At 37.0% G+C, this 19,017-nt stretch overlaps 3 protein-coding genes, 1 long non-coding RNA gene and 1 other non-coding gene across 5 annotated transcripts; 2 read left to right on the top strand and 3 right to left on the bottom strand.

Moving 5' to 3' along the window:
* Window positions 1-634: 634 nt before the first annotated feature.
* LOC124436776 (alpha-glucosidase 2-like) lies at window positions 635-4,679 on the top strand. The gene is given in 6 exon segments (XM_046986741.1): window positions 635-1,104; window positions 1,750-1,916; window positions 1,918-2,298; window positions 2,687-2,832; window positions 3,097-3,393; window positions 4,015-4,679. Coding segments are annotated over 6 exon segments (1,767 nt in total). The 5' UTR covers window positions 635-801; the 3' UTR covers window positions 4,488-4,679.
* A 372-nt stretch (window positions 4,680-5,051) lies between these two features.
* LOC124436691 (coactosin-like protein) lies at window positions 5,052-8,039 on the bottom strand. The gene is made up of 5 exons (XM_046986660.1): window positions 7,875-8,039; window positions 7,705-7,796; window positions 7,278-7,360; window positions 7,021-7,178; window positions 5,052-5,284 (listed from the first exon to the last, which is right to left on the bottom strand). Exons 1-5 carry the CDS (start codon window positions 7,944-7,946, stop codon window positions 5,198-5,200), a joined length of 492 nt encoding a protein of 163 aa, XP_046842616.1. The 5' UTR covers window positions 7,947-8,039; the 3' UTR covers window positions 5,052-5,197.
* Window positions 8,040-8,934: 895 nt separating this feature from the next.
* On the bottom strand, window positions 8,935-10,914 carry LOC124437186 (coactosin-like protein). The gene is made up of 4 exons (XM_046987194.1): window positions 10,764-10,914; window positions 10,287-10,372; window positions 10,068-10,225; window positions 8,935-9,253 (listed from the first exon to the last, which is right to left on the bottom strand). The coding sequence occupies exons 1-4, from the start codon at window positions 10,838-10,840 to the stop codon at window positions 9,146-9,148; spliced, it is 429 nt and encodes a 142-aa protein (XP_046843150.1). The 5' UTR covers window positions 10,841-10,914; the 3' UTR covers window positions 8,935-9,145.
* Window positions 10,915-11,260: 346 nt separating this feature from the next.
* Window positions 11,261-11,333, bottom strand: Trnak-uuu. Its single transcript has one exon. It is a non-coding gene; the product is annotated as a tRNA-Lys (tRNA).
* Window positions 11,334-11,515: 182 nt separating this feature from the next.
* On the top strand, window positions 11,516-17,181 carry LOC124436658. Its single transcript, XR_006945420.1, has 3 exons — window positions 11,516-11,553; window positions 12,039-12,081; window positions 17,029-17,181. It is a non-coding gene; the product is annotated as an uncharacterized LOC124436658 (long non-coding RNA).
* The last annotated feature ends 1,836 nt before the right edge of the window (window positions 17,182-19,017 follow it).

The following is a 19,017-nucleotide window of genomic DNA, read 5'->3' as shown; positions in this document are numbered from 1 at the left end:
TAAGCCTGACCGAGCTTCGTAACCGAGTCCTTCAAAAAAACTCCGTTAACTTGTTTTGTTTTATCAAGGCGACAAGTACTATATTGGTGCTCTTCACGGGGAACTTGATTACTATTTCTTTGCTGGTGATAACGTGGCTCAGGTGTTAAACGAGTTGACCCAACTGACTGGTCGCACCCACCTGAAGCCAAAGTACGTATTTGGCTACCACCAAGGTGGGTACGGTCCGTGCTACAACAACAAGTGGAGTCTCCTGCAGGTGGCATTACAGTACCGGGAGGCAAAGATCCCTTGCGACGGTATGCATGTTGATGTTGATTTCCAGAATAACTATCGAACCTTTACCTACAGTCCAAAGAAGTTTCCTAATCCCAAGGAATTCTTTCGCTCGCTTCACGATTGGGGATATAAGGTATGACGTCATTTAAATGTACCTGGACTCCAGTGACGTAGCCAGAGCGATCAATTAGTCTTGCGCTCTGAAAACATTCAGCGTTCACAGACATACTGTAATAACGATAAATTTCTGAAGAAATTGGTCGTCATGATACTCTTAATTAGTTAATTTCGCGTTTTCTTTCACTAACAATTGACCCAAAACCCTTTGCCAGCGATGCTGATGACGGGCAGATAAGGCAGTTGCTTACACTGGGTCATATCTCACTAGCAATGATTACTTTTTGAAATGGCACATAAGACATGTGACTCAAATATAAAGCGTTGTCACCTGACGTCATAGCCGTTATGTTAATCTGCCTATTGAAAAAATTTTAATGAAGTTACTTTGTTCGCTACACCAATATGCCTACTTCCATGTTCGTTTTATTCCACTTCATTTCAGATGAGTACAAATATCACACTATTATCAGTTGCAATGTGGACGAGAATGACGAGAACAGTCCTTATAAAGCCTTGGACAGCGGTAAGGCGAAGAAAATGTTCGTGGTGAATCAACACGAGGGACAACCTCTTTCATTGGATGCCAATGGTGACGAGGAATTCTTCATCGGAAATGTGAACTACGGCCGGGGAATGTTGACTTGGGGTCATTACCCAGATCTTGGAAAACCTGAAGTTGAAGAATGGTGGGGCAATCAGTATCAGGTGCATTGATTAGACAAGTCTTTTTTTCTTTGAGCTTTTTCAAAATTTTTCGAAGAGCGTACTGTAATAGGAGACATTTGTGGTACTTATGTGAAATACTCAAACGTTTCCTACATTTGAGATAAAATTCATATGCAACCGAAGATGAAGTCTTCTGAAAGATTATTTCACATGGTATTAGTGCCGTATCCTTATAGCAATGTATTTTTGTTCATTTGCTGAAAACACGAACTCGCAGTTCTTCAAAGAAATCAAAACAACACTTGTTCTTCACACACGTGAAATTCCATCACAGTTCACGTTATTTGGCTCAAAAACAGATGACGCAAAACAGTGCAACTTCCTTTGATTACTTTTTTAATTTGCTTTGTTAATTTTACACTTGTGTTATGTATATTTGTGGAACGAAAATTTGTGGTAGGTATGTTTGTGGTAGGTATATTTGTGTTAGGTATGTGTGTGTTAGGTATGTTTCTTTTTACTTATATTTGTTTTATTACAAATGTGTACTATTTAATGCTCTGAAACCAATCAATCACAGTCGAATAGCATTTCCTATACAATAAATACAACATCAAGCGTATATAGTATGTCTCAAACATGCAATATGGAACAATCATGAAATAATACTTATTTCTTTCCAAGGATCTGCTAGACTGGGGATTGGACTTCGTTTGGCAAGACATGACAACGCCCGCTATGAAAGCAAGTATACATCAAAGTCCCTGTCCACTCCTTTCATTTCCAATGGATCTCATGATATCAGATAATGAAGAAACCCGTTATGCACAGACGGTTGTGTCGGTTGGGAAAGCCATTCGCCAAGATTCGCTGCCTGTATAACTACAATCTCTGCAAAGCAACGCACGTTGGACTGGACCGTATCAACGGTGAAAAACGGAACTTCATCATCGCCAGAGGTGGCTTTATTGGAGTTCACCGTCACGCGGCACTGTGGACTGGGGACAGCACATCGAACTGGGAATTCGTACAGATCAACATTCCATTGGTGCTTACGATTGGGCTGTCAGGGCAACCGGTGTCTGGCTGTGATATTGGTGGCTTCTGCTGCGAGTACATGGGTCAGATTGTCGATCCCGAGTTGCTTACAAGATGGACTATTCAAGGAGCGTTTTTGCCTTGGTTTAGAAACCATTACGACAACTATTCAGAGCCATATCAAGAGCCGTACAAGTGAGTTACTCTGTTTTTCCTCAGAACACCAATTCAGCATGTATAATGTTGAAATTAACATACAACTGATATGCTATTTCATGTTTAAAGCCATTTTCACAAGCACTTTTTTATGTGCTTAAACAACCAATGTTGACAACACTATTCTCTGATTAGGTATTTGAAATTTGTCAACTTCCACTTAACATAAATAAACATTAATATATTATGAATTTTTTTGTAAACAACTTAATATTTCTTTTGGCTTATAAATAAGTTTATGCAAATTTCACTTAAAAAACACTCTTAGAGAAAGCCAAACAAATGTGATTTTATTAAGTGGGCTCTAGCTGTGATGATTAAGATGAATTACAATAATTAAACATGCCCCATTACCTTCTTTCAATAGATATGCCGAGCCTGTGCCGACCATTTGCCGAAAGTATATCGAGTTGCGATACCGTCTAATCCAGGTTTTCTACGATGCAATGTACGAGAATACTGTGACTGGTAAACCAATATGTCGCCCTCTTTTCATGGATGAAATCGAGCCAGGTAATTTTGGGTTTTGATCAGCGATATGTATATTAAACTGGACAACGCATCTTATGTTACAGTTGAAGCTAGAAGTTGGCTCATTTGTTTAACGGGGGCGGGTGGGGTCAACGGTCCTCTATTGTGATAATTTTGTATTACAAAATCACACTGTATTTCTTTCAAATATTTCAGATTCAGAGGATATTAAAATTTAGATGTTTGTTTGTTCACTTCTCTGTGAAAAACTCTTCAAATCGTGCTCATTTTGGTTGCCTTCATTAGGTGTATTTAACTACGATGCTGCTTGTGACGATGATCACTCGTGGGGCTGGGTTGATGGATACACGGCCAACCGTTTAGACGATCAGTTCTTTGTCGGACGTAACATCCTTGTGTGTCCTATCGTGAACCCGGGACAAACAAATCGTCCTGTCTATCTACCACAAGGAAGCGTTTGGTATCATTTCACTGACAGCAAAGCGCCTCTTGGACCAGCGGTCTCAGGCGGTCAAGAGTTCTCATTCTATGCACCATGGGATAAGCCTGAATGGGACAATACAGCCATCTACATCCGGGAAGGTGGGTTCTTTTTTCATGTGTACTGATCTAGGTAGACCTCGATGAATGGCGTTTATCTAAACGAGAAAAGCAATAAACGAAATATGTTTACAAACGGATCTTACGTTCACCGTAACGAGAAAGATTTAAGAACAGAAGACTTTCATTATTTTATATTATTTATTTAACGAAGAAAGCTAATGAGAAGAAATAACAAGATAGTATAACGTTATCTGTTCACGCCAAAAGCAAATAGCTTTGCTTCTCAGACAATATCTTTAACTCTTCTCTGTCCTCAAATCTTAACGAGGATACGTTCAGAAACAAACAGCCAACTATCACGAGCGTTCGGTATCTTTCATATATTACACAATATTTATAATAGCACTCTAGCTGTCCCCTGCTTATATACTGTCGACAAGCTAATTATAAAGTATAGCGTACAGTTCTTTTTATAAATTTGACATAATTGCTATTTACAATATATGACGTAATGTAACTAAAATTAGAATGTAATTATGTAATTACAATAAGACAGCATGACAAAGCGAAATTGTCAACTTAGAACTTCAAGCAGTAGTCCACGCGTAAATTTAAGCGCACACGTTTTGGTTAATATTATTATAATGTCAATGTATTTAGGGGCAATCATCCCCATGCGAGAATTGGAGCAGTATATCGGAGAATTATACTCTCAAGGAAAAGAGAACACCATCACTTTCTACATCTACCCGGGTAGAGACGATCGCTACACTTTGTACTTGGACGACGATGGTCTGTCACGTGACGCCGAGACAAAGAAGAAGTACCGCCTGACAGAAATCAGCCACAAAGGTGTGAACAGCGGGCAACAAGTACGCGTTAAACGTGTACACGATAAATACAAGCCTGTTGAAACCTACTATTACATCGGATTGTTGGGAACAGTTAATCCGAAAAGCGTGAAGATCGGGGTTTTGGCGTTGGAAAAGAAAGTCGAGGAAAATGACAAGGCCAGCTCGAAAGCGCTTGCGGAGTCCAAGGTAGACGGTTATTACTACAACTCGTACCTAAAGACCACTTACATCAAGATATTTGATACGAAAGTGGATATAACTCTGGATATCTTGTTCTGATTGGAAGAACGGAACGAAATTTTGAGGTTTTTATGTGATATCTCACGCGTATGTGTTAGTGCACTATTATTTTGGATAAATTTGGATAATTTCGAGATTTTTAGTTTTATTTCGATTATTCGAGAAGAAATGTTAGACGTAGTTATTTGTTGTTGATTTTAATCGATATTAAAAGTTCTCAGTAAAGATGCACATGTGGGTCTACTTTGCATTAATCGTAAAATACTTGCAAAAGGCGCATGCCATTTGAACAGTGAAGGCGTCCTCGCATTTGAACTTCCTGAGCACGAAGGAGAGTGTCCGGGGTACAATCTCGCATCGACTTGAGCAAAAGTATAAGGGGAAAAATCAGTTATCAAAGATGTTTTAATAAGCCTCTAAAGCGAAAGAAACAAAATTCTTGTCCTTTATGCTTATTTTACTTAAGTGGACCAGGCTTACCTTATGGTAGCCTTCCAGACATATTTGTTAGTGAAAACTGAAAAATTCATATAGAAAAATTCATACAAACCCCCACCACACCCACTCACCATTCTTCGTGTCGACAAAAGACGTTTGCTCGAGTACAAACTGCACTTTCATATGAATTTTATTATATTTGCTAAGATCGTTTCACCTTTTATTTGATTTTGGAATTTTTTCAAAAAAATGCCTAGGTGGTATGCCACATTACAAAACAAAAAAATGTAGTTTTGTTCAGTTTTCGGAACTCATTTTCCCGCTAACTCCAAGGCCGCTTTTACTTTCCGCTGTGCGATCTCCGGCCTTTCGTCAGCAAGAATTTCCTTATCATAATTCTACAAGGGCAAAGAAAAGAAATGCTCATATATACGTCATCAAGTCTTCTTAGAGATGTTATTAGCAACCGAGGTTGCTGGCTTGGCAAGTAGAAATACGTACATCAACATAGGTGTATAGGAAGATTTGTAGTTGTTCATGTTCGTACACATGCATGATCTAATCCGTAGAAAACAGTTGATTTCAACTTAACACCTCATATTATGGTTAATGATCATCTGCCTCCTCAAGTATCCATTTTCTTACACCTATGTACATCGATCTGCCAAAACGATTGCACTTATATTTGCTGGCTTGTATCTTAGCAATATAGAAATGTTATATAAAATTGAGAGATAGGATTTAGAGACAATTTGTCGACTGTAATTCAAAGTCGTTCTTGAGCCAATTTAATGAATTTGCAGAAAAATCTTATCTCTTGCTATAATCTTAAGTTTACAAGATGATGCTTTTTAGAGTATATTTTCTCCTCTATTCCTTTGATTGTCGGCTGCAAAGATTCAACCTGATTGCATGAAGCATTCAAATGAAAGTCTACTTGTGGCTGTTAGCGTTGTCAAGGCCGTGAACAGAGAGTTTCATAGGGGTGCATTTGAAATAAGGAGTTGTATAACACAACTATATATTTATGAAATTTAGCATTACATCAACTCTTTTAAATAACAAAAATAGCTTATTAAACAGTAAATTTAAAATAAAGTGTCAAATTGCAATAGACGACTATGCTTCTTGAATAAATGTTTATTGATCGATCGCAAAGTGGATGTAAAAGCTGAATTCCATTCAGTGCAAATTGTCGCACGATCGACTTTTTGCGATCACTTTCTTTTGAATTGTGTGCAGCAGTGTGAAACTGTTCTGGTCGAGAGCTTACAATTGAAAAGAAAGTGATCGGAAAAAGTCGATCGCGCGACAATTTGCACTGAATGGAAATCGGCCTTAAGAGAGCAAGGCTAGTCCACTTTTCATTTAAAGCTACCAGGAAACTAACAGGCTCAAAAATATAAAGATCATTTTCATTTTCAATAATTTCAATATTGCACGTGCACCTAGTGTACCCCCTGGTTACGGGCCTGGTTGATTGCATACGACCAATGAAAGAAAAGGCCTTCATTGGTCGTATGCATGTTTTACACACCTAATGAACTGGAAACGTTCTGAAATACTAACATGTATTAATGTAAGAATACATATATATATATATATATATATATATATATATATAAAATGAACTAAAATAAAATAGACAATTGTTTGCTGTCCTTTATCCAGGAATATTATCCATAATAATATATATATATATATATATATGTGTTGTTTCTCGAAACGTTTTTCTTTAATACTGATTTCATCATATGCTTAAATTGATTTCATCAATGCTTAAATTGATCGCATCATTGATTTCATCAGTGCTTAAATTGCATCAATGCTTAAATTGATTGCATCATTGATTTCATCAATGCTTAAATTGCATCAATGCTTAAATTGATTGCATCATTGATTTCATCAATGCTTAAATTAACAGTCTATATGTCGATGTCAGTACATAAAATTATTGTATGAGATTTCGGAACGTTCACGCCCTATTGCCTAATCGTGTGACGTGGCCGATAAAGAATAATTTAAGACGTGGCAGCAACAGCTGAGTAAATTTTCGTATTTAGCAAAGTCTTGTAAGAGACAAAAACTCTACGTAAAGGACGTTGTTTAAAGAAATGCAGTCACTTTTCCTTACCGGACAGGCTTCCTTAACGAAAGCTTTATCTGTGCTGACTTTAGCCTTTTTCAAAGGAGATACACCAGGTCCAATCCATGTTATGAAAGCGAATTTTGCTCGCCTGCTCATTTCGTCACCAGTTTCAACTCGAACGTACGCGTATATGCGAGCGTCATCTGTAAATTGTTTACATTTGTACGAATTGTTTGACTTATTGTAAGTTTTATGTAAGAACAGAACTGATTATAACAGCAATAATTATATAATATACGTACCTGTACAAAATCGAAGAAATCCGTCATAGTTATTCCCGTGACCGGCGTACACGATGCGCTTACCTTCATATTTGAAAGCGGCCCTGATGGGTAGGAAATATGCATTGAAAGATTTAATTGTTACATAGACTATCCCGATTTAAGAGCGACGCCACATTTTGGGGACACCTAGGTTTAGATTAGTCGGGTATGATTTCGATCGATAACGATAACACAGTGCTTGGATTATCAAGTATCATAAACATCGACTGATATCTCCGTCACTGATAGATTACTTTAGCATTATTTTAGTTCTTATGATACCAGTTGCACCTCTAGGTGATGGGATGGGCTTCTTGTGAACACCGCCACGCCAGCACTTGAAGTAGGCTGCAGCCGTACTCCATAATCAAACACTTATCATTCGGCAACAAAATACAGTACCTACCACACAGTTGGTGAATCGTCGTTTCGCACGTCTTCGTAAGCGGCACGAATAGCATCGAAATCGATGATTGGATTCATTGACGATCCTTGTATCTAAAGAAATGTATGTAAAGTTTATCGCCTATTCGTTGTATATTACTAATTATAACAAAAACAATTAACAAGGTATACCTGTACAAAATTGAAGAAAATCGTCATGGTTGATACTAAGATCACGAATGTACGCGATACGCTGATCGTCATTTTTGCCAACAGCCTTGCTCCTTGCTGTGTTAGAAATATACGCTCTGTCAACGATGCAACTGTCACACTGAACCAAGTGACTGCCACACGCTTCGTTTATCAATAAGTAAACGGTAAGGACCGCTTTCTATAAATTGTTTTCCAATTGGCTCAATAAAACAATATGGATGAACACTAATTATTGTTCGTCGTTTATCAAACCAATCGTGAATCATAAATCCAGAACAAACAGAATAATAACATCCGCCCTTAACTGTAGCGTCACTGATCACTGATTCCATAAGATGCCAAGGAATCGATCAACCCTTTGAGGCAATGTTGCATAATGATTACGTATGCAACGCCATTAAAGAAGGAATTTGATTTTAAGAAATCTATGCATCTCGAATTCATTGCGAAAAAGAATTGGAAATCGTTTGAATCGCTCGCCCCTCAAAAATGGCCCTTACATGTTATGATTTATAGACTTGAAAATGTCATTCGAAGGGCTCTGCTCCCTTGCTCATCCTTGCCTGTCTTTTGGTAGAAGTTCGCTGACGACAAAGCGCACCTTACAGTTACAGTGCCATCTCGGGTGATCAAGAGATGTCATTCCAAGTCTTATGTGATAATCCAGACTCAGACAAATTAGCAATCTACATCCGTGAAGTGGTGTGCTTTTTTATAGGTACTTAATAAAATTAAGTTCTTAATCAAATCATGAAATAGAACTTGTTAAATTTCAGCCAAAGGAGAACCATCCAAGAGCACATTTGTTTATGGAATGTAATTGATACTATTTTATACGTTAGACAAAATCTCCCCATTCTAGAATTTTTAAAGCGCATACGGGAAGAATACATTTCTACGAAAAGAAATACATAACCGCATTCTGATTTTCAAGCTTTGCAAAATGCAAGAAATCTAAGGTGCACCCACTGGGTAATTGTGACGTTTTCCACATGAAAAATGTAAGGCATAGCCATTGTGTGTGAAAAAATCACACTTGTTTTTGAGCAGATACTACATGTATTTCAAAACAAAACGCGTACATCGGTTTCATTTAAATTGCCAAGAATATTTGACCAATTATTCTAATTTATTTTTTTGTTAGTAAGTGCAGATATGTTAAGTCATATTTCTAAACAAAATCCAATACAAAAATATTATACAGGAATACAATTTATCCAGATTCAAGTGTTCATTTTCAAAAATCCCGGCTACTTGCCAGTACCATAATTAGCACCACCTGCTGCCTTCAAGACTTCTTTGACCTTCTCTTCTAAAATTTCCGACTTTTCGTCGGCGAGAATTTCCTTGCCAAAGCTCTATAAAGGCAAAAAATGCACATTTACACGTCACGCGGTCCTTTTTAGAGCCATTTCGAAAACCGGCTGGCAATATGCAGTTCAAGTACCGAAAATGGCAAATAGAGAAAACGGTTTCAAAATACGACAAAGATTATACACGTGACAAGTTTGATCTTACTGATCATGAGGAATTTCAACAACACACCGGCGACTTCTCGTTGAATGATTTGCAACGATTTATTCAAATAAGAGATTTATTTGTATTTTACAAATGTATGGAGTAATCAGAAGATGAGCCCGATCTATGGTTTCAGTTCATATCTCCTGCATAACCTCCTTTGCCATCTCATGTAAATGCAAATTCGAATAAAAATGCAGTGTGTCTGTGACCGGTGCACCGTAGCAGGCCGATAAAAAATGCTTTGAACATTGAAAGCGTTCAGCGGCAATTATCGGCGGTAAATGAAAAGTCCAAAGAACTCTGCCCCAAATATTGTATGAATGTCTTAATAGGTAGTTAGGCTACAACCACTCGAGATTAAAGAACTCATTCGCGTTCGTCATTTGTCTGCAAAACACCCTAAATTTGGATCTTGGTAAACTAAGTACCGTAACGCCCACCATTGCGAAATAATACAAACAAAAAATTAAACAGAAAAATTTGAGGAAGTGGAACATTTTCGAAGTCTACAGCTGTACTTAATAAAATATGAGATAGTTTGCGATTCATCAGTGTCGAAGTCGCCATATTAAACAGAGATTGATAGAAACAAGAAAGTCTATCTTTCAGGATGTGTTATGAAGATACGGAGTCTAGTCTGGCTTCCCTTACCGGACACGATTCCTTGATGAAGCCTTTATCTGTGCTAACTTTTGCCTTTTTCAGCGCAGAAACACTGGGTCCAATCCATGTTATGAAAGCAAATTTTGCTCGCCTGCTCATTTCGTCACCAGTTTCAACTCGAACGTACGCGTATATGCGAGCGTCATCTGTAAATTGTTTATATTATTAGGAAAACATTATCATACAGCGATAATTCATCAGACATACCTTCGCAAAAATTAAGAAAGTCCTCGTATTTATCGCCACAATCTCCAGTGTACACTATACGCTTATCGTCATATTTGAAGACAGCCCTGTTGGGTAGGAAAATAACGAAATATACATTCAGTCAAAGATAATAGTGTTACACCGACTCCCATCAAGAGTCGATACCGCATTCTGATCTCACGGCATTTTGCATATCTGATAATTTCAGTCGACAACTGAGAAACAGCGCTCCTATTATCAATAGCCAGGTACGTAAAAACAGTGTTTGAATGATACAAATCAGTTTTTATCACTTCGACTACTATTCCTTCATATTTAAATAGCCCAAGTGCTGCGTACAAAGATGCTACAGTGCAATGTATCGAATTGCCGGTGATAAGACAGGTTACACTTGCCAATGGATGCGCTTCTTGACACTTCAGACACGCAACCTATCGATAGAATTGACTGCCGTGGAAACAAGGTGAAAGCACCTACCACACAGTTGATGTTTTATCGTTTCGTACGTCTTCGTAAGCGCCACGAATAGCCTCGGAATCAATCAGCGAAGACATTTTTAACTGAATGATTTGAAAAGCTTTCAAACCATAAGTCTGATGTTGCAAACTGTGGCGAATTGTCTCCTAATGGCTTTATTTATGACGTCACTGATTTCATAAAAAGCGGAATTGATCGATCATTTGAGGCAATGTGACGCACGAGCACGTAATGCTGCGCAAAGGATTTTGGTTAGATAAATGGATTTTGGTTAGGGAAATCTATAAGGCCCTCAAGACCTTATAGATTTCCCTTTTCCTTTTTGGTTTATCTTTTTGCGTTATCACGCTCAACGGCAAGTACACAAAACCTTTAAATTTCTGTTAGTAATTTTAGAAACAAAAACAATGTCTGCTAAAGACGTTTTTACAACAAATTTTATTCTGAATGATGTTATTCTATTTACGCACATAAAATTAAAAAGTAAAAATATAAGCAGCCCGATAGGGGACTCGAACCCCTGGCCCTCAGATTAAAAGTCTGATGCTCTACCAACTGAGCTAACCGGGCTTGCTCGATGAGGTGAGCGATTTAATAATTTTTTAAAATAATCAAGCTTTCAGTAGGTAACTTAGTAAACTTAAACTAACAACACGTGCTACCTGACCACGACAGTACAGCTTCTCTGTATCTTGAATAATTCTGGTTTCTTTACAGAGTTGAATATTTGGCAAAAATGCATTTAATGCACTATTTGGACGAGCAGGGTAACCGAGTGTATACATTGAAGGTTAGTAACAGGCTAATTGTAGTTAAACTAACCTGAAGGGCATGTTGTATAGTGTGGACAGTGGGCATAAAACATGATGGCTAACCAAACCATCATCCATTTATTTGTAAGTAGCAAGTTCAATGTAGAAATACACGTTGAATATAATCAGCTTGTTTTCTTTGGATGCCATATCCATCATTGCTGTTTTGTTTAAATACGAAATGTCGTGTTTAAAGTATTGTGTTTATCAAAAATAATTTCAGCTACATTTAGACATTCAAGTTTCAAGGGGATGATTCGAGTCTGTTTTTGCCCATATTTCTTACTTTGATGACCACGAAACTTTAAATTTCTTAAGAAATGAATACATGTTATAGAATTTACAATGTAAGACACTTGCAGGCTGCTCAAGACGCTACATTTATTCAGATTTGATATTCACTTTATGTTTGATGGCTTTCTTTTAGAATTGTTGTTAAGAAATGTGATATCTTGTATTTCAGAAAGTTGACCCCCAAGGAAATAGAACTTTATCTTCTCATCCAGGTATAGTTTAATGTAACTTAATGTAACTCTGAACTTATTAATGCCTGTGCATGAAAGATTGTAAAAACTTATATACATTGCTTACTGAAAGAATACCTCGGGTACAGCTATTTTTGTTCGGAATGTACCTTGTTCTCTATTGGTGTATCTAGCTTTTGTCAAGTTATTGAAGCTAGCTTGGTTTTTCACTCCTGTACTACAAGTCTTTTTGTGTTCATTTACTACAAATACAATTGATAAAATTTCTTTTCTATGAAGACGAAGTTCATTTTGCTGAATTTGATATAGTAGCTAGTTTACCAGGGATGGGGAGGGGGTCTACCTATGTTGTATATATATATAAAGTAAAAAGTACAAATGTCTCATAGCTGAATGGGTCCTATGTTGTTGGGAACTTGTTCTAAACATTATGTGTATCATTGTGATATGTCTATATTTTGAGGTTCAATCGGGGTTTATCCCTGTAGACTGGGCACTACCCCATATAGCATTCCTAACTTCCTTTCCCTTTCACATATGCATCTGGGGCCTGTTGCACAAAGATCAAACAGCGCTATCCACTGGATAGCAAGTTTTTTTGAATGTTTAAAAAACCTCCTAACAGAGAAAAATATAAGATTTGAAATGAGAATTCGCTTAAAGAAAATATTGCTTCCAAGATTACCAAAATTTCTATGTCGTAAGGAAAATACAAATAACTTTTTTATAAGTTTCAAAATTTTACTATCCAAAGGAATAAATAACACTATCCAATGGATAACGCTATCATGTCTTCGTGCAACTGGCCCCTGTATCCTAAAAGTTCACACACTCTCACTATCTGAGTGTGATATCACTTAGTGTGACATCACTGAGTGTGACATCACTTAGTGTGACATCAGTTAGTATGACACAGAAACTGTGCTGCTACCATACAATCAATGGCAAACTCGCTTCTCTGATGTTAATGACAAGATTTTTGATAAAATCTTTCAAATTAAACGATGATTGAAAGGAAAATACTATTTTCAAATGGTTTGGAGGTGTATTTGAAGTCTGTAGAGAGAATGTGAGCAAGCTTTTACGATACATGCAATAGATCATGGTATAATGTTTCTCTAAAGTATTTTTCTTGTATCAATCATTTGCAGAATTTAGGCAATATTTTTATGTGTTTCTTACATTTGTGAAAAAGCGATATTGGATCATGCCGAGTGTAAAGAAAATTCATTCCAATATATGCCACGACATTGTATAAATATATTTTGCCCTAACGTGATAGAAATTCTGCAAATACAATTTCAATGTTACAATTTTCCAGCAGTGGATCCAGCAAGGATTTTTTGGGGGGTGCTTGGCTTAGCCATCAGCTGACGTTCAGCGGTTAGAAATCAATTATTTATTATTACCATTAGGCGATTTGCAAAGTTTGATAATTGACCATATAGTATAAGAAAGAGGTGTTACAAACTTAGGAATCCGCCATTTGAACAAACGTAATGTTTACCAGTTGAAACCCAACGTTTCGTCTGACAAACGTGACGTTTGAAACCTAAACAAACGTGAAAAATTCGGGACAGTTACCAGTTGAACGCAAATGGTAATAACCTACTCATTATTAAAAGTGGAACTAGTTCCCGTTTTGGTCTATAAAATAGAAATCATTGATCGCTTTCGATCAAAATAAATATCCTTCCTGTCAATAAATTTTAATGATGTAGACAAAGACTTTTCCCATTAAATGTAAAAGGGTTTTAATTTTTTTTGTAATTTGACCCCTCTATGCACCCCTGTTGACCATTGCCTTCAGGAGTGAGTGCTCCTGTGCACCCCCACTTTCCCCTATAAATCCACCACTGCAATTTTTTCAAGCAATGCCAATGTTCAGCATGAAAGATGTTAATCCACCTTTCCGACTGTAGACACACGAGTCAAAAATACGAGATCATACTACAAAATTCAGACAATCGAATGGTCGGACATAGTATTGTTTATGTAGAATAGTGGCAATAAAATGGTAAGGAGATGCTTTTGAATTTTGGGGTATTCGTGAATTTACATGTTTGTAGATGTAGATGGTCCAGGTTGGTATAGTCCTGAGAAGAACTGTTTTTGTTGTTGTTGACTGACGTTTCGACAACCTTAGCGGTAGTCATCTTCAGAGTCATACCGCTAAGGTTGTCGAAACGTCAGTCAACAACAACAACAGTCCTCAAGACTATACCAAACTGAACGATCTACATCTACAAACATGTAACGATACTCCCGGGCTCAAACCATTTACTTTATTCGTGAATTTAGTTATTTAGAACGATTATTTATAAAGGCGGAAGGCATAACAGTAAATATTAACCATTTTGAGTTATAAACAAAGCATAACGATCAAAGCAAAGTTTGAATATTGACATGTTGTCGTGCAAATGACTTTTTTTGTAAGGATTATTACGGGCCAAATTCCGTTGAATTCGATAAGTGTTCTGTTTAATTGCAAAATTACTAGAGAAGAGAAGTTTCTTTCTAGATTGAATCATGGAAATACTGTAAGGTAAAAGAAATTCATTATCCAAAATAAATCAAAATTTTATAACATAATGGTTGAAAGCGAAGTTCAATTTCAACGATACAAATTGCTTGGCTTATTAAATGTTATCTTTGTAGAAACTATTATAAAAAAGTATATAATCCCTTTTTTCCACGAAGCCCATGGATGCTTTCGTTCATGATGAGCGAGTTTTATTGTGTAAAGAGGCTCTCTTTCATCACGAGAGAGTTATGACAAAGTTACATTGCAAAAAGTAACAATTAAAAAAAACGTATAAAGATGCTTCGAGTTTGTTTAAATTATAAGTCAAAAGGCAGAAGTTGTTTGAATTTTTGCAGTATCCTTGCATGTTCTAGTTTCTTTTATGAGAAGAATTCTTGTAAAGAAAAAGGACAAATTTTGAAAACAAAAAATTCCGTTTTCGATACCCCGAGATAGTTGAGCACTAGACGTCGCATGTTAATTAAGAGAAAAGGATAATCGTTGTTTGCCTTGAAGCCCATGGATGGTTTGCTCGTGATACATGAGAAACAGTAAATAAGAGAGTTAGGTCAGAAAGATATAATCCAATAAAAATTGTATAAAACATGTTTAAGGTTGTCTTAAATTATAAGTGTCAAAAACAGTTAATCAAAACATCGCTTGGTATATTGATGCCAATGTTCATATTATTTATATGAACATTGGCTTATTTTGTAAACAAAAAGATAAAGTTCGAAAGCAAAAAAGCCCGTTTTCGGTTCATGCTTCCCGATACTAGAACGCCGCTTGTTAACGTTTCGGTAGGAGATTTCGGCCCCTCCACGCTATCCTACTTGGGGAAGCCAATACGTAGCAAGCTTCCGCCCATCAGATCCCGAGATCGCCTGCGATAGGCTTTGCTCGGGATACGCAGGGAGAGTGCGGTCGCGACCGAAGTGTGCACCCCTAAGCCACTGCATACCTAATCGCATCCAGCTTCCACTGCTAGTTGACATCTACTATATGAAGTTTTAGCTTTATATATATATATACACATAAATTCAAAGGCTTTCGAAAGTTATGGTATTATTGACATCATTACCGCGCATGCCCAGATGTTTTCTTTGATAATTTGCGACTAAGTGAGCTAATTGCAACAAATGTAGTGCAAGTACATATAGTTTGTCGTTGCCATGACTATCAACAATTAGTCGAGTGGACTGCTCTCTGTATTAAATTGTTACTACGCATGTTACTACTTTAAAATCGGTGCTAGTAGATGCAATTGGTCATTGCCATGACCATGAACTTGGGCAGCTGGTCAAGTCGACTGTGCATGCTCAAGCATACTGCGCATACGCAGATCCTTTATTTGAAAATTTGTGACTGAGCGAGCTAAGTACTCAATAATCGGTGCTAGTACATACAGTTGGTCGTTGCCATGAACTTGGAGAGTTGGTGGGGTTGACTACGCATGTTCAGATTAATTCCCAATTAATTTGTAACGTAGCGAGCTCTGAAATTGGTGCTTGTATAAGCGCTTAGCAAATTCTCAATCATATATTTTTGGCATGCTCTTTGTCTTTTTAAACTTGTTTTGACAAATGCATATCAAACTCATCAACACTTTGTTACGCCACTCGTAATATCCTTGACGTTAGAAATGTTTTTGTTTTTCTCTATAACTTTGTATCTGCGCATATTGCATGTCATGTCCAAGCTTTCTTTTGATTTGACGGAAAATGGTTTTTATTCACACTTGCGCCTTCTGCTTTTATAATTAGTCGTTCTGTATTTCTAAAATAAGATTTGCAAATGTCCCAAGAGCAACTTCTTTCCATTTTATTGCCACTATTCTACATATACAGCATTAAGTCCGACCATTTGATTGTGACCCGCCATTTTAAAAAGTACTCGGACGACTCAGTCATGAGACTGGACTGAATTATTGACGTCATCGTTTTCAAAAACCTCCGTTTTAGCCCGTCCACACGTAAACACAAAACCGGCGTTTTCAAAAGTCTTCACTCTGGAGAGCGTATTGGAAAACCTCTGTTTATGGTCACGGAAAACGGCGTTTACGTGTGGACGCAAGGCCAAAACGGAGGAAAAAACCTCCGTTTTTAAAAATATCCGTATACGTGTGGACGGGTCCTTAATCTCGTATTTTTGACACGTGCGTTGACCGTCGGAAATCGTTAACCCAATTTTTCTAACTGGCTTTGCCTTATAATTGATGAATTGTCTACTGCAGACAACATATTGTGAACCTTTTTTTTCTATAATTAAAGAATTTATAAAAAATTGCGGACTGTGCACGACATTTTTAAACAGAAAGTATGTAATTCGTCTTAGTGTAAGTCTCTCTTTCTAGCTCTACTTGACTGTGTCACTTTGAACGAAATCAAAAATTTGTAGTTTTGTGTAAATGATTAATGTTTTCATTGTCACAATTTTCCAGCGAGATTTTCCCCCGACGACAAGGTCTCCAAGGAACGCGTTACAATCAAGAAACGGTTTGGCCTGCTTTTGACTCAACAAAGTCAACAGGTGTTTTGAAATGAACGCACAAAAGGTATGGCGAGGAAATTTTACTGCAGTCCATCGTGATCGTCTTTGAGTGAGGGAGAAAAGAACGTGTATATATTTGTGTTCAATGAATATTTTCAAAATAAAACATGTTTATTAGTTAGCTATAACTGCGTGGATGAATTCCAATCCATGTCGTCAAAACCTTAAATATTTCGTAGCGAAGAAGTACATTTCATTTTAATGCACGTGGAACCTATGCTTCGATGCTGCATAAATTAGCTACAAGCTTCCGTCATGTTCCTTTATTTCACTGAACATTTTGTATAAGTTTCTCAAGCTACTTAATCAACCAAGTATATTTACAATAGGTACCAAATATTATACCCTCTTCTTCATGTAGACAATACTTTTATGATTAGGAGTTTTTTTCGATATTCAAGTTTATTTGTTCTATACTCCGAGTAGCTATACACGAATACTGCTGTTCCCTAAAGTGGTTGGCCATTTTAGGCGTCCCTTAGAATGGCAAACCACGTGCGCAACGCATGACCTTAATTGGTACTCATTTAAAGTAAATTGAGACTTTGTCGTGGTGAAAAGTTTCAAAATTGTTTCAAAAAGAGCAAATACCATAGTGAATGGTGAAAATAGTAACATAATAGTTTTTAAAATAACTGTTTAAAACCAGAACACTAAACCAAGAGTTCTAAAAGACCTGTTTGTTTTTAAAGCTGAAAGACGATATGCATCTCGGCAGACTACTCATCACGTGTATTGTATCTCAACATTTAATCTTAACATAAAAATCGCTTGACTTAGAAGCTCTCATTTAGCAGACTTTGACACCTGATGAGTAGTCGGTTAGTGTTAATAGTTCTTTTAAGAACTATTACGTTTTTATTTTGACCATTCGCCAGACTATTTTCTCTTTTTAGAACTCATTTAAAGCTTTTGATATCGTTTTCTGCTAAGTAAATTTCCGAAAACTTTCATATAAAAGTCACCATTTACATAAGTGAGCTTTTTTCCGTGCAGTTTGTCTCCCATATACGCCATGAATATCGTGTGTATTACGCGAGAAAGCTTTTTCAGATTGATGAGTCAACTCAAATAGAAATTAATCAGATTTGAAATACTGTCACGACAACAGCATTTTTCACCCAGTTATTTTGTTTCGCATAAACACATGGCTTGCACTGCCCACTTCCGCTTCTATTGCGTTTCAAAACAATCAATTAAAGTCGTTTTCACACGGGCTGATGTCTTCCCGTTATGGGGGAGGCTCGGGATTAAGTTTTCCACTCAGAATGAAACGAGCTTATGTCGATTTGCTTGGTTAATTTCCGCCATTTTAGGGGGTGGTTTGTTTCGCAATAAGACAATTGAAACGAAGCATGATGTTGATTGCTTTCTTGTTAGTTTTAAAATTGAATTTCCATGTAAAAAGTACGATGCAAATATTCACTTTCTTGTCGACGGAATTGTCGACAACATGAAAAGTGACCCCAATTGTGATATGTATATGGCTGACAAGCTCAACAACCTTAATTTTTCGAACTTCGTGATCGCCTGCTGTTCGACGAGACGTTGAATGGTTTTTTGGAAACTGAAACTACCAACTTTTATCAAACAGTGGCCGGTTGCTTGTGGCCTGGATGGCCCTTAACATGGTAGCATTATTTCATTGTATCTAAATCTCTCGAAGGTCAAAAAGCTACTAGTAAATCTGGGTAATCAACACGGCACTAAAATGTTTATTTATAAATAACAAAGTTTCATTATCGCCAAAAAATTACCACCTTATTAATAAGCTTAAAAAAGTCTTAGTTCTGAGCAGACCCCGGGCAATTTACCTGATCATTTTCGTTAATTTTTACTTGGTAAGCAAATTTGTATAATGGCATTATCCAACTCGCACCCAT

The sequence above is a fragment of the Xenia sp. Carnegie-2017 genome, unplaced genomic scaffold (assembly GCF_021976095.1).
Source record: "Xenia sp. Carnegie-2017 unplaced genomic scaffold, XeniaSp_v1 HiC_scaffold_16, whole genome shotgun sequence".
Classification (NCBI taxonomy): domain Eukaryota; kingdom Metazoa; phylum Cnidaria; class Anthozoa; order Malacalcyonacea; family Xeniidae; genus Xenia; species Xenia sp. Carnegie-2017.
The sequence above is the reverse complement of the archived record's forward strand: the minus strand, read 5'-3'. Positions and strand labels throughout refer to the sequence as shown.